This window comes from Triturus cristatus, chromosome 11 (genome assembly GCF_964204655.1).
Source record: "Triturus cristatus chromosome 11, aTriCri1.1, whole genome shotgun sequence".
Classification (NCBI taxonomy): Eukaryota; Metazoa; Chordata; class Amphibia; order Caudata; family Salamandridae; genus Triturus; species Triturus cristatus.
This window is the reverse complement of record NC_140594.1, coordinates 989,604,320-989,617,133: the sequence shown is the minus strand read 5'-3', so window position 1 is coordinate 989,617,133 and position 12,814 is coordinate 989,604,320. Positions and strand designations below refer to the sequence as shown.

The window sequence follows — 12,814 nt, the reverse complement described above, 5'->3', positions numbered from 1 at the left end:
TGGGGTGTCGTGATGATATCTAAGTATTGTTCATGTGAGCTGGTAAATTTAAAATCCCACAACTCCATAGTTAAACGACCCTGTGATAAGTTGGAACATGAAGCCTGCAATGCTCAATCTCAGTACTGCTTCCTGATTAAATCTTTACTGGGGAGCAGTGCTGGGTCAATTACATCCCAATAGCCCTCAAGCTCTATTGCAGTAAGCAGGGATTTCACAATATGAATTCAACCTATCTTCTTGGAGCGATCAAGAGTGCTAACTTCCATAAGAGCAGTGGCATATGAAAGCAACTCAGAAGTGGACCTAATGTGTAACCATAACAGTAAGGGGCATAGCTTAGCCTTCTCTAAAATAGGAAACCTACCCAAATCAAGCCTTAGCAGGTGGAGTGGCGTATCCTGGGGAATTGAAACCAGGCACCTCAAACACATATTCTCAGAATTCGAAAGGGCAGCCATCTCTCCGAAGCCCCAGAGCTCAGCACCGCAGAGAGCTGAGCCCACTGCCTTGGAATCATAAATCTGGAGTGGTGCTGCTAATGGTTTATTAAAGGTAGTGCTGTGTCCCTTTATTAAAGCCCCTGTTGTATGCCTGTGCCTTAGTCAGCTTAGCTATATGAGGCTTCCAGGACAAATCTTCTGAAAGGGTAATACCCAAGTATTCAAAAGTGCTCTCCCTTTCCAGTGGAACCCCTCCTAATGAATGTTTACCCCTAAAAGATTTGTTAGGGTTGAGGAATAGGAGCTTTGTCTTAGTGGTGTTAACCTCTAATCCTCGGTAATCACAAAAGGCTTTGAAACAATTTAGTAGTAGCTGAAGCCCCCCTGGGGTTTTAGATACTAAAAGTGTCTCATCAGCGAATAATAATGTTACCACTTTTGCCCCCACCCCCCCAAAGTAGTGGTGTCTGCTGGAACATCATAAAGGAACTGGACAACACTATTTACAATGAGGGAGAAGTGTGTAGGTGCCAATACACAACCTTGGCATACCCCCCTATTAGACTTTTATTGAATCAGTTTGTTGGCCTTGGGAACCCCATCAGACCCTAGCAAAGTTAGCCTCATGTAGGCGAATAATTAATGAAAGAATCTCCACAGGAAGACCCATATCTTTTAAGACCTGCCACAGCTTATTTCTTGGGACAAGATCAAAGGCAGTCTTTAGGTCTATAGAGGCTACATACGGGCTCATCGACCAGTGGCTACAGTCTTAAAGGATAAAAGAAGAAAACCAAACACCTGGTCAATGGTGCTTATTTTTTGTCTACAGCCCACTTGAAAGGTAGACTTAATGTTATGCTCGCTAAAGCAGTTTTGTAGCTTATCAAGGACTGCATGAGCAAACACCTTTTGGAAGCAATCTATAAGGCTGATGGGTCTGTATTACAGGGCAAGGATCTGTCGCCTTTTTAGGTCTCGCCTGGCTATCGCGTAAGCGATAGCTCAGCGAGACTTATGTAGGGGCTTCAGAAAAGGCTCCTAAAGGCTTCCCAGGCGGATCGGGTGGCGGTTACGCGCACAACCACGCGCATTTCATTTGCCACCAGCTACTTCCTGCGCGTGCGCCGCCTCATGCATTCAGAGAGATTTAGTAAGGGGCACAAGACCTTAGGAATGCGGTTTATGGCCAGTGCATGTGAGGCATTCAAGCGCGAAGCTGGCATCTGGCATCGGACTTGAAAGCAGCAGACTGCTTTCGCCAGCGTGCGCTCGGCCTCACTTCCTGCATCCCCTCTTACAACAATTAATTTTCGTTATAACTCACACCCCATATGCTCGTTCCCTCCCACCCTTCCTTTGATGTCCGCTTTTCTTGTTGTTTACAAACCACGCCACACACTGCTGCACGCCGCACACTGCTGCACGCCGCACACTGCCGCACGCCGCACACTGCTGCGCACACTGCTGCATTACACACTGCTGCACGCCTCACACTGCTGCACGCCACACACTGCTGCACGCCGCACACTGCTGCATGCCGCACACTACCGCACACCACACACTGCTGCGCACACTGCTGCATTACACACTGCTGCATTACACACTGCTGCACGCCTCACACTGCTGCACGCCTCACACTGCTGCACGCCTCACACTGCTGCACGCCACACACTGCTGCACGCCACACACTGCTGCACGCCACACTGCTGCACGCCTCACACTGCTGCACGCCTCACAATGCTGCACGCCGCACACTGCTGCACGCCTCACACTGCTGCACGCCGCACACTGCTGCACACCGCACACTGCTGCACGCCGCACACTGCTGCATGCCACACACTGCTGCACGCCACACACTGCTGCATGCCGCTGCACGCCACACACTGCTGCACGCCACACACTGCTGCACGCCGCACACTGCTGCACGCCACACACTGCTGCACGCCGCACAATGCTACACGAAACACTGATGCACGCCACACACTGCTGCACGCCGCACACTGCTGCATTAACCACTGCTGCACGCCACACACTGCTGCATGCCGCTGCACGCCACACACTGCTGCACGCCGCACACTGCTGCACGCCACACACTGCTGCACGCCGCACAATGCTACACGAAACACTGATGCACGCCACACACTGCTGCACGTCGCACACTGCTGCTTTACTCGCTGCTGCATGCTGCACGACACTGCTGCACGCCGCACACTGCTGCAGGCCACTGCACGCCACACAGTGCTGCATGCCTCACACTGCTACACGAAACACTGCTGCACGCCGCACACTGCTTTTATGCGAGTTTATGCTACTGACATTGTAAATGACAATGCCTTTTATTTGTTTTAAAACCAAAACATAAATAAAAGGCATTGTAATTTTACAATGCCAATAGCTCAAACTCTTATAAATGCGAGACCTATTGCATTGCAAATGCTTGTTTAAACACGGAGATCACCTCGGCTCCCTTCCATGAGTTGGGTATTAGAGTGGGAGAAAAAGAAGACGTCAGAGGGTGAAGGATGACAAGGACAGGTTTGGTGGGAAAGGTGTATGAGGGGGGCAAGTAACTGTTTTTTAAGGGGGTGGGGTTAGGAAGTTCTGGTTCCTGTATGAGTGAGGTTTCTTAGTCATGTGAGGCAAACTGACAAGGTTTTTGTGATGTTTTGTGATGTTTATTTATAGCCCTGTTCTATTGAAGTTGCCTTTTACCCCATTTAATTTGTAGCATGTCTTAATGGCGCCGTCTTCCCTGATCATTTCATGCATATCTATGTTTTTAAAGATGTATCACTATAGCACTGTATTATTCTTGTTGCACTGTAACCAACATGAAAGGCATATAGGTGATTTGCTGCTAAATATTAACATGTAGTGCTAGAATCAATCGTAGTCGCAGTAATATTGCCTATTTATCATGTGATGTACTTGCAGTTTGCTTGTCAGTTTTCTCTAGGTTCATTAAAAAAAATGAATGCTGGGAGTTGTAGTCTTTTTTATTTTAATTCTGAAACAGTGGGAGGAACACACACAACAATAATAAAAGCAAAGTCCAGAAATGCAAAAGTGGTACTCCACTGATATAACCATATCCAAATAACCTGCGCACCTCGCTTCTGTGCAACGACGTAAGGGATAGGGAAACCCCACGAACACCGAGCAGCAGATAATGCAGTGAATGTGATGGAAAAACACGCTGAGAGGAATAAGTGTACATCCGCTGTATTTTCTATCTCTCTGTGCTTTCGATTTCGAATTTCCCTGCTTCTGCTTTCCTATTTTCGGTTGGCTGTTTATGTAACCTCAAAGGTACTATCAAAAAACTTTGTCTATTGGTCAAACGATGAACGGTTTTTAGTAGACGTACTCTGACTGGTGGACGCGATAAAGGGCCTTAGCCTGGCATGTGCCCACGCCTTGATTGATTGCAGTGCCATCCAATCAGATTACAGTTTCTCTTCCATGGCTGCAAAATAATATGTGACGTAAAAATAATTCCGGCAAAGCTGCTAGTTGTATTGGAAGCGCGGTGAATTGTTGCAGGACCAGAAGTTCCCTCCAGCTTCACATTCTCTTCTTTGAAAGGCTGAACTGCAGACAGGCGCAGTGCATACTCGTTCTCCCCGAGCTGCCTTCTCACTGACAGCGGGACTCGGGTACCTGGCACAGGGGTTTACACCGGCTGCTCCCTGCGACGTCTAAGCACCATGTCTTGGATGTTCATGAGGTGAGGAAAGCAAAAGGATAGGAGCCGGTGGAAAGTTTTGCTAATTTTGAACACTTAAAAAAAAATGTTATTATATATATTTTTAGGTAGGGTTGTGAAAGCTTTAAACGTGAGTGTCAGTGCGCATTACAAGAAACGAGGACACATATTATAAGCAACATAAGACCGAGCAATGAAATGCCAGTATTACAGTGAACAAATGAGCCGTAGGTTTGAAGTACAGTTAGTCATTTAGTACGAATATAATTAATGCATCTTGTGACAGCGCAATAAGTCTTGTCACAAAACCTTACTTGAGGACGCAGGAAGGAGCATCACTGAACGGATAACCACTTTCCAATAAATGTGAAAACAATACAATAATTATCTCAGCAAATGATATTTGTCCGTATAGTGAACGGAACCGGTAATAAATGCCGGCCTGGTGTGGAAATGCATCTTTCAGAGGTAGGTCGTCTAGACTGTGATGTTCACTGAGCGACTCCTCCCATTAAATGAACAGTCTTGGGACTACTTTCGGTTTTGGAGTTGCTTCTTGTTACTTCTCTGTCAGCGATTTCTCTGAAGGCAGATTTGAACACAGGCATGATTTGAAGTCAGACGCTAGCCCGTTGCTATACATCTCAACCTGTGGATTATCCAGGAAATGTGAAAGCAGATGTGTCTAATAACCACATCAAGACAGGACCTGGCCGAGCACCTAACCGCATAAATGGAAGAAGTCCTCTTTCAATGTAGGAAGTTGAAAGATTAAAGATTGCACTGGCGGCCCTCAACATTTCGAACAAGTACAGCACCGAGCCTGAGATGGCACCGTGTCTTGTGTGCGTGCACATCAAACCTTTTCGTAGAGTTTGCTACCTGTGTGCCTGTCTAGAGATAGTTTGTTATATGTTATACTGTGGCGAGACTGCTCCAATTAGCAATGATCTAGTAGGTGAAGGCGCCTTCCTAATGCTTGGAACACCGAATGATCAACATAAGCAGGTCAACAAAAGACAGTAGCAGGACTTTCAGGATGCTAACGTGCATAAAACAGAATGGTGTCAGAACTCGCATATTAAATAACTCCTCCACCTGTGCATTCACTTCAGTGACATAAGCACCCACTACAGAGAGCTGTCTGTTATCTGCATCTCACTCATACCTTAACTGTACACATTCTATGAGCAAAAAACGTAAGTACTAGTCTGTTAGATGGGAAATGGAAGGCTGTTTGTGAGTGAGGTAAGCTTGCTTTGTTACTGCCATATTGCCTAGTTCAGTGAAGAAATAAAGCTTGCACTGCTCCTCCCGATTTTTACCTATCCTGTGATGGGAAAGGCTTGTCCTTATGATGTCCTGGTTGTACCTGATGCAGCGGAGTTTACCAGCTCTATACATACATACACACACACACAACACTCATTTGGGCCCCTATACATTCATACGTTCAATGAGCTAGCAAATAGGCGCTGGTCATCAATTTTGATTTACCTCAGAGAACCTTTACACCAGTATTCTTACCATCCCTGTCCTAAGTAAATGTACTTGTCGAAAGATCTAGTAGTAGTTTAGAATAGGGAGGAAATAATAATACATTTAACCTTTGTTCAAAGAACCACAGACTCGCCAAGTGTGTCTAACTAACTAGTACTTACCTCTGTTAGACCAATTCAAATGTATGATCCACCCCCAAATGTTTAAATTCTATGTACACCTCTCAATTTGATTGGGCTAGGCAGTGGGGTGAGGACATCACACCATAATAAGTGCAATAACTTTCTTTAGTACTATTGTCTAATTCCCCGCCCCTTAATTTAAATACCCACAAGCTTTATTCCCACAAGCATTTCATATGTGGATCGATAAATCTGTAATACAATGTTTCGGCTTCTTCTCTCTTAGCCTTAGCTCCCTCGCCTGTACATGGGACGGTTAGGTTGATAGCTATCTGCTTAGTTAGTATTCCAAAGGTGTCTAGAACGGCTCTATCCTGCTCATTGGTGTCCATACATGCTGAGACCTCAACGACACACTCTGCATACAGGTTATCTAAGAACCTTTCCAGTACCACCTTCTCCCACTTCAATCTACGTGATTGATCCTTGGTGCTAATGTCGGAATTGGGGATGCCCCTACTCTTTACTTCAACAAAGGCAGATGTGTACAATAGTTCGAGCATGAGAGGGTTGTGATCACTGTAGTTGCTCCAGAGAGCACTCAATTTATAGACTACAGGGGGCTAAGGATGCGGAGATCATTATAAAACAATTATCCTAGAGCATCCCATACCTGTGAAGGTAGAAATAGGATTGTTCTCCGCCGTTTGCTCTAGACAATGCAGATTGTTTGCTGAAAGAAGCCCTTCTATGAGTATGCCTGACTCTGTATGTTCAAAATGTGTGGTTAGTGGTCAAAAATACACATGAGCCTTAGTAGAGATACAGTTAAGATTGCACTGGTGGATATTAAAGTCACCTAGAATTATGATCTCAAAGTAAGAGTGTTTGCTCTTTCTGCACGTATCAAAGAAACCCTCCAGGGCGACTAGATGTTTTATCGCGAAGGATCTAGTAAAATAAAAGTTAACTGCTAGCACACCTAGCACCAGGGAGTTTTTTGTTTTGTATATGGAGGGGTAGGGGCTGCCCAAAATGGGCAGGCCAATGCCCCCACCACACCAAACATTAAAGGTTCTGTCTTTCTGCCCCCCATGAGGGCAGAAAGCACACTAGGCACCAGGGATTTTTTTGGTTTGAATATGTAGGTGTGGGGCTGGCCAGATTGCCACAATCCCCCCAAAAAATAGCCACAGTCTTTGAGCAGATGAGGCAATAGCCCCTGGTCTGCCACACCGGGGAAGCAGAAAGTCCACTAAGCTCCAGGGAGTATTTAGCCAGCGTATGGGTGGGGCTGCCTAGAATGGACATGCCAATGCCCCCACCCCACTCAAAACAAAATGGCAGTCTTTCTGCCACCCGGGGGGCATATGCGGGCAATAGCCCCAGGAAGCCAGGGACTAATTGTTTTGAGTAGTTCAGAGGTGGGGGCTATCCAGAATCGGCATACCAATGCCTCACCCCTCCCCAAAATAGTCAGTCTATCTGCCCCCCGTGGGGGCAGAAGGGGTCAGAAAGTCCACTAGGCACCAGAGATACGTGTATGGGCATGTCAGGGAGTGGCCCCTTAGGTAAGGGTGGCTCTCCCTTTTTTTATGTGTGCACACATTTTGGCCGTTTCTGCCCCCTTGGGGGGCCGAAAACCACTACACACTATGAAAGTTTCTGTGTGTGCGTGAACTGGAGTTCGGCTGATGGTAAGTGTATTCTGGTGTTTGGCTGGCTGTGTGTGAACCTGCATTTTGCTGGGGGTGTGTGTGGACTTGCGCTTAGCTGGCAGTGTGTGTGTACTAACGCTTGGTTGGCATTGTACGTGGACTGTTGCTTGGCTAGCGGTGTGGAATGATAGCACATGTCTGGCTGTGTGCATAGACTGCCGTTTGGCTGGCGATTTGCTTGGCTGGGGATGTGCGTGGATGGTGCTTGGCTGGTGTTGTGACTTGCGTGGGTCCTCCAGTCTTTTATCGCCCTGAATCCCCTGCAAACCTCAATTTCAGCTAAAAAGGTACACTTTCCTCACATTTCTGTCTGGAAAAGTTGTCGAACCACTGCGCTGGCACAAATTTCCCACCATCCAGCGTTTCCCTCGGTCTTCTGATAAAAAAAGATATCTCACTTGTTTGGGTGCCCAAAGCAGACTATCTAAAATGCATAAAATAACAAGCATTTGCAATGCAATAGGTCTCGCATTTATAAGAGTTTGAGCTATTGGCATTGTAAAATTACAACGCCTTTTATTTATGTTTTGGTTTTAAAACAAATAAAAGGCATTGTCATTTACAATGTCAGTAGCATAAACTTGCATAAAAGCAGTGTGCGGCGTGCACCAGTGTGCGGCGTGCACCAGTGTGCGGCGTGCAGCAGTGTTTCGTGTAGCAGTGTGAGGCATGCAGCACTGTGATGTGCAGCGGCGTGCAGCAGTGTGCTGCGTGCAGCAGTGTGCGGCATGCAGCAGTGTTTCGTGTAGCAGTGTGAGAAATGCAGCACTGTGGCGTGCAGCGGCGTGCAGCAGTGTGCTGCGTGCAGCAGTGTCGTGCAGCAGTGTCGTGCAGCATGCAGCAGTGAGTAATGCAGCAGTGTGTGGCGTGCAGCAGTGTGCCGGTTGCATCAGTGTGTGGCGTGCAGCAGTGTGTGGCGTGCAGCAATGTTTCGTGCAGCAGTGTGAGGCGTGCAGCAGTGTGAGGCGTGCAGCAGTGTGAGGCGTGCAGCAGTGTGAGGCGTGCAGCAGTGTGAGGCGTGCAGCAGTGTGAGGCGTGCAGCAGTGTGTGGCGTGCAGCAATGTTTCGTGCAGCAGTGTGAGGCGTGCAGCAGTGTGAGGCGTGCAGCAGTGTGAGGCGTGCAGCAGTGTGAGGCGTGCAGCAGTGTGAGGCGTGCAGCAGTGTGAGGCGTGCAGCAGTGTGAGGCGTGCAGCAGTGTGAGGCGTGCAGCAGTGTGAGGCGTGCAGCAGTGTGAGGCGTGCAGCAGTGTGAGGCGTGCAGCAGTGTGTGGCGTGCATCAGTGTGAGGCGTGCAGCAGAGACACGTGGAGGGTGAGGAGAGACACGTGGAGGGTGAGGAGAGACACGTGGAGGGTGAGGAGAGACACGTGGAGGGTGAGGAGAGACACGTGTGGAGGGTGAGGAGAGACACGTGTGGAGGGTGAGGAGAGACACGTGTGGAGGGTGAGGAGAGACACGTGTGGAGGGTGAGGAGAGACACGTGTGGAGGGTGAGGAGAGACACATGTGGAGCGTGAGGAGGAGGGTGAGGAGAGACACGTGTGGAGGGTGAGGAGAGACACGTGTGAAGGGTGAGGAGAGACACGTGTGAAGGGTGAGGAGAGACACGTGTGGAGGGTGAGGAGAGACACGTGTGGAGGGTGAGGAGAGACGTGGAGGGTGAGGAGAGACGTGGAGGGTGAGGAGAGACGTGGAGGGTGAGGAGAGACGTGGAGGGTGAGGAGAGACGTGTGGAGGGTGAGGAGAGACGTGTGGAGGGTGAGGAGAGACGTGTGGAGGGTGAGGAGAGACGTGTGGAGGGTGAGGAGAGACGTGTGGAGGGTGAGGAGAGACGTGTGGAGGGTGAGGAGAGACGTGTGGAGGGTGAGGAGAGACGTGTGGAGGGTGAGGAGAGACACGTGTGGAGGGTGAGGAGAGACACGTGTGGAGGGTGAGGAGAGACACGTGTGGAGGGTGAGGAGAGACACGTGTGGAGGGTGAGGAGAGACACGTGTGGAGGGTGAGGAGAGACACATGTGGAGCGTGAGGAGGAGACACATGTGGAGGGTGAGGAGGAGACACATGTGGAGGGTGAGGCGGAGGGTGAGGAGAGACGTGTGGAGGGTGAGGAGAGACACGTGTGAAGGGTGAGGAGAGACACGTGTGAAGGGTGAGGAGAGACACGTGTGAAGGGTGAGGAGAGACACGTGTGGAGGGTGAGGAGAGACGTGGAGGGTGAGGAGAGACGTGTGGAGGGTGAGGAGAGACGTGTGGAGGGTGAGGAGAGACGTGTGGAGGGTGAGGAGAGACGTGTGGAGGGTGAGGAGAGAGACGTGTGGAGGGTGAGGAGAGAGACGTGTGGAGGGTGAGGAGAGAGACGTGTGGAGGGTGAGGAGAGAGACGTGTGGAGGGTGAGGAGAGAGACGTGTGGAGGGTGAGGAGAGAGACGTGTGGAGGGTGAGGAGAGAGACGTGTGGAGGGTGAGGAGAGAGACGTGTGGAGGGTGAGGAGAGAGACGTGTGGAGGGTGAGGAGAGAGACGTGTGGAGGGTGAGGAGAGACGTGTGGAGGGTGAGGTGAGACGTGTGGAGGGTGAGGTGAGACGTGTGGAGGGTGAGGTGAGACACGTGGAGGGTGAGGAGGGTGAGGTGGAGGGTGAGGAGAGACACGTGGAGGGTGAGGTGGAGGGTGAGGAGAAACAGTTGGAGGGTGAGGAGAGACGGAGGTGGAGGGTGAGGAGAGACGGAGGTGGAGGGTGAGGAGAGGTGGAGGGTGAGGAGAGACGGAGGTGGAGGGTGAGGAGAGACGGAGGTGGAGGGTGAGGAGAGACGGAGGTGGAGGGTGAGGAGAGACGGAGGTGGAGGGTGAGGAGAGACGGAGGTGGAGGGTGAGGAGAGACGGAGGTGGAGGGTGAGGAGAGACGGAGGTGGAGGGTGAGGAGAGACGGAGGGTGAGGAGAGATGGAGGGTGAGGAGAGACGGAGGTGGAGGGTGAGGAGAGACGGAGGTGGAGGGTGAGGAGAGACGGAGGTGGAGGGTGAGGAGAGACGGAGGTGGAGGGTGAGGAGAGACGGAGGTGGAGGGTGAGGAGAGACGGAGGTGGAGGGTGAGGAGAGACGGAGGTGGAGGGTGAGGAGAGACGGAGGTGGAGGGTGAGGAGAGACGGAGGTGGAGGGTGAGGAGAGACGGAGGTGGAGGGTGAGGAGAGACGGAGGTGGAGGGTGAGGAGAGACGGAGGTGGAGGGTGAGGAGAGACCGAGTTGGAAGGGAAGTGGAGGAGAGAGAGAGGTGAAGGGTGAGGAGAGACAGTGGTGGAGTGGGGGGGAGGGGAGGATATCACTTTTACTTCATCTCCTAGTGTAAGGTAACGCCCCCATCCCACAGGGGCCGAGAGCAGATCACTGTTCGCATCAGCCGTCACCCGAGACCGCTCCGTACTTGTTGGTAAATAGAGGTTCACTATCTGTTGATAATGGGATTCACTTGGGGGGCTGACTTACCTCCTCCACCCCCAGGGCCAACACTGAGAAGGCATCAGAGACCTGGTGCTGCCTATGCTGCAGTATTGCGAGAGAGAGGGATTGGGGGGCGGGCAGTGGAAGAGGAGTGGGGTTAGAGAAGGGACAGGTGGGGAGAGAAAGAGGAGAGAAGGGACAGAGACAGAAAAGGAGCAAAAAAAGAATTAGAGAGAGTAAAGAGGAGAGTTGAGGAAAATGAAAACATTACGAGAGAACATGTAGCAAAGAGGTGGAGAGAGAAGATGGGAGAGAGTAAGGATGCAGCCAAGAGATGGGGCAGAGACAAAAAGAATCGAAACAATACAAAAGTATTTTCCAAACTCGTAAATAACCACGGGCCAAACAACTGATCTGCAATGAAGCATCCGAATCCGGTATATCATGACGTTAACCATGCAATAAAAAATAAATTAAAAAAAAGTTAAAAAACACGTATACACCATGTTGACCCTTTTCCATGCAACGTATTCTAAAACGCCATTCTCATTCATACATTCACAGCAAACCTGTTCACAAGAGTGACAGAAAATGTGGTATTAGTGTTACATTTTTGATTACATCCATACCCGCTCACTTATGCAATTAACCCCTTCCCCGCTCATGACGGAACCGCTCCGTCATGAGCCACGGTTGCCGTGTGCTCATGACGGAGCGGTTCCGTCATGCCACGACCGTTGGCGGCCGCTCCGCCCACGCGGCGCTGTTTCCCCGCCTGTGTGGGGGGACAACGCAACTGGGCGGAGTCATGACGGAACCGCTCCGTCATGAGCACAGCTCAACCGTGGCTCATGACGGAGTGGCTCCGTCATGAGCACAGCGCCACCGCGCTGCCCCCCCGCACCCCCCAGCGCTGCGGCGGAATTCCCGCCGCAGCGAAGGGGTTAAAGGATTCATGACCACACGGTTAAACAAAACGTACTGATTGGCCTTGCCGTGAAGGAGAAACACGTATTGACACACACTCACGATCTGTGGAACGTTCACCCCACTTTCTCAAAATTGAAACCAGTGCATGTGTCCGATGAACTTCCTGCCGCTTATCTGAATGCACCAGTGGCAGAAGATAGTCACCATCTTGCAACAACACAATTAAAGGGAGGCATGTCTGCCTCTCCCCACCGCCACATGTCTCTGAGTCTTACTGTCTCATGCGAGATCTCCCTCTAGGAGACAGCTGACACCGACGCTTTCCCTGAGACAGTACGGGAGATGCGTGTGTGTGCATAGTGTGTGTGTCTATATGTATATATCTGTGTGTGTATGCATGTGTGTGTTTGTATGTGTATATGTTTGTGTATGCATGTGTGTGTTGGTGTGCAAGTATGGGTGTGTCATTGTGTTCATTTGTCTTCATGGATGTGTACACATATGTTTGTGTGTATACCTATGTCTGTGTATGTATGTTTGTGTGTATGTATATGTGTTTGAGCATGTTGGTGTGCGTGCTTGTTTATATGTGTATGTGGGGTTGGTGTGCATGTATATGCATATGTTTATGCATGTCTGTGTGTGTTTGTATATGTTCATATGTGTGTGTAAATGCATGTGTGTGTTTGTATGTGTGCATAGTTGTGTATGCATGTGATCAGAGGGAAGAGTGCACTTGAGGGCAAAGAGGAAAACATACAGGGAAGAGTATGTGAGGGCAGAGAGAAAAATACAGAGGGAAAAGCACGTGAGGGCAGAGAGAAAAATACAGAGGGAAGAGTCCATGTGAGGGAGGAGAGAAAAATAGAGAGGGAAGAGCTCATGTGAGAGCAAAGCGAAAAATACAGAGGGTAGGGCGCATGTTAGACCGGAGATAAAAACATAGAGGGAAGAGAGCATGT

At 49.9% G+C, this 12,814-nt stretch overlaps 1 protein-coding gene across 6 annotated transcripts in view; it reads left to right on the top strand.

Annotated features, from left to right (window-relative positions):
• The first annotated feature begins 3,926 nt into the window (after positions 1-3,926).
• HLTF (helicase like transcription factor) overlaps positions 3,927-12,814 on the top strand; it is a 397,768-nt gene continuing 388,880 nt past the window's right edge. For all 6 annotated transcript variants that reach the window (XM_085635054.1, XM_085635052.1, XM_085635053.1 and 3 more), the window contains exon 1: positions 3,927-4,173. In XM_085635054.1, coding sequence (XP_085491180.1) covers positions 4,154-4,173 — 20 coding nt within the window. In that variant the 5' untranslated portion in view covers positions 3,927-4,153. The remainder of the gene's footprint in view (positions 4,174-12,814) is intronic.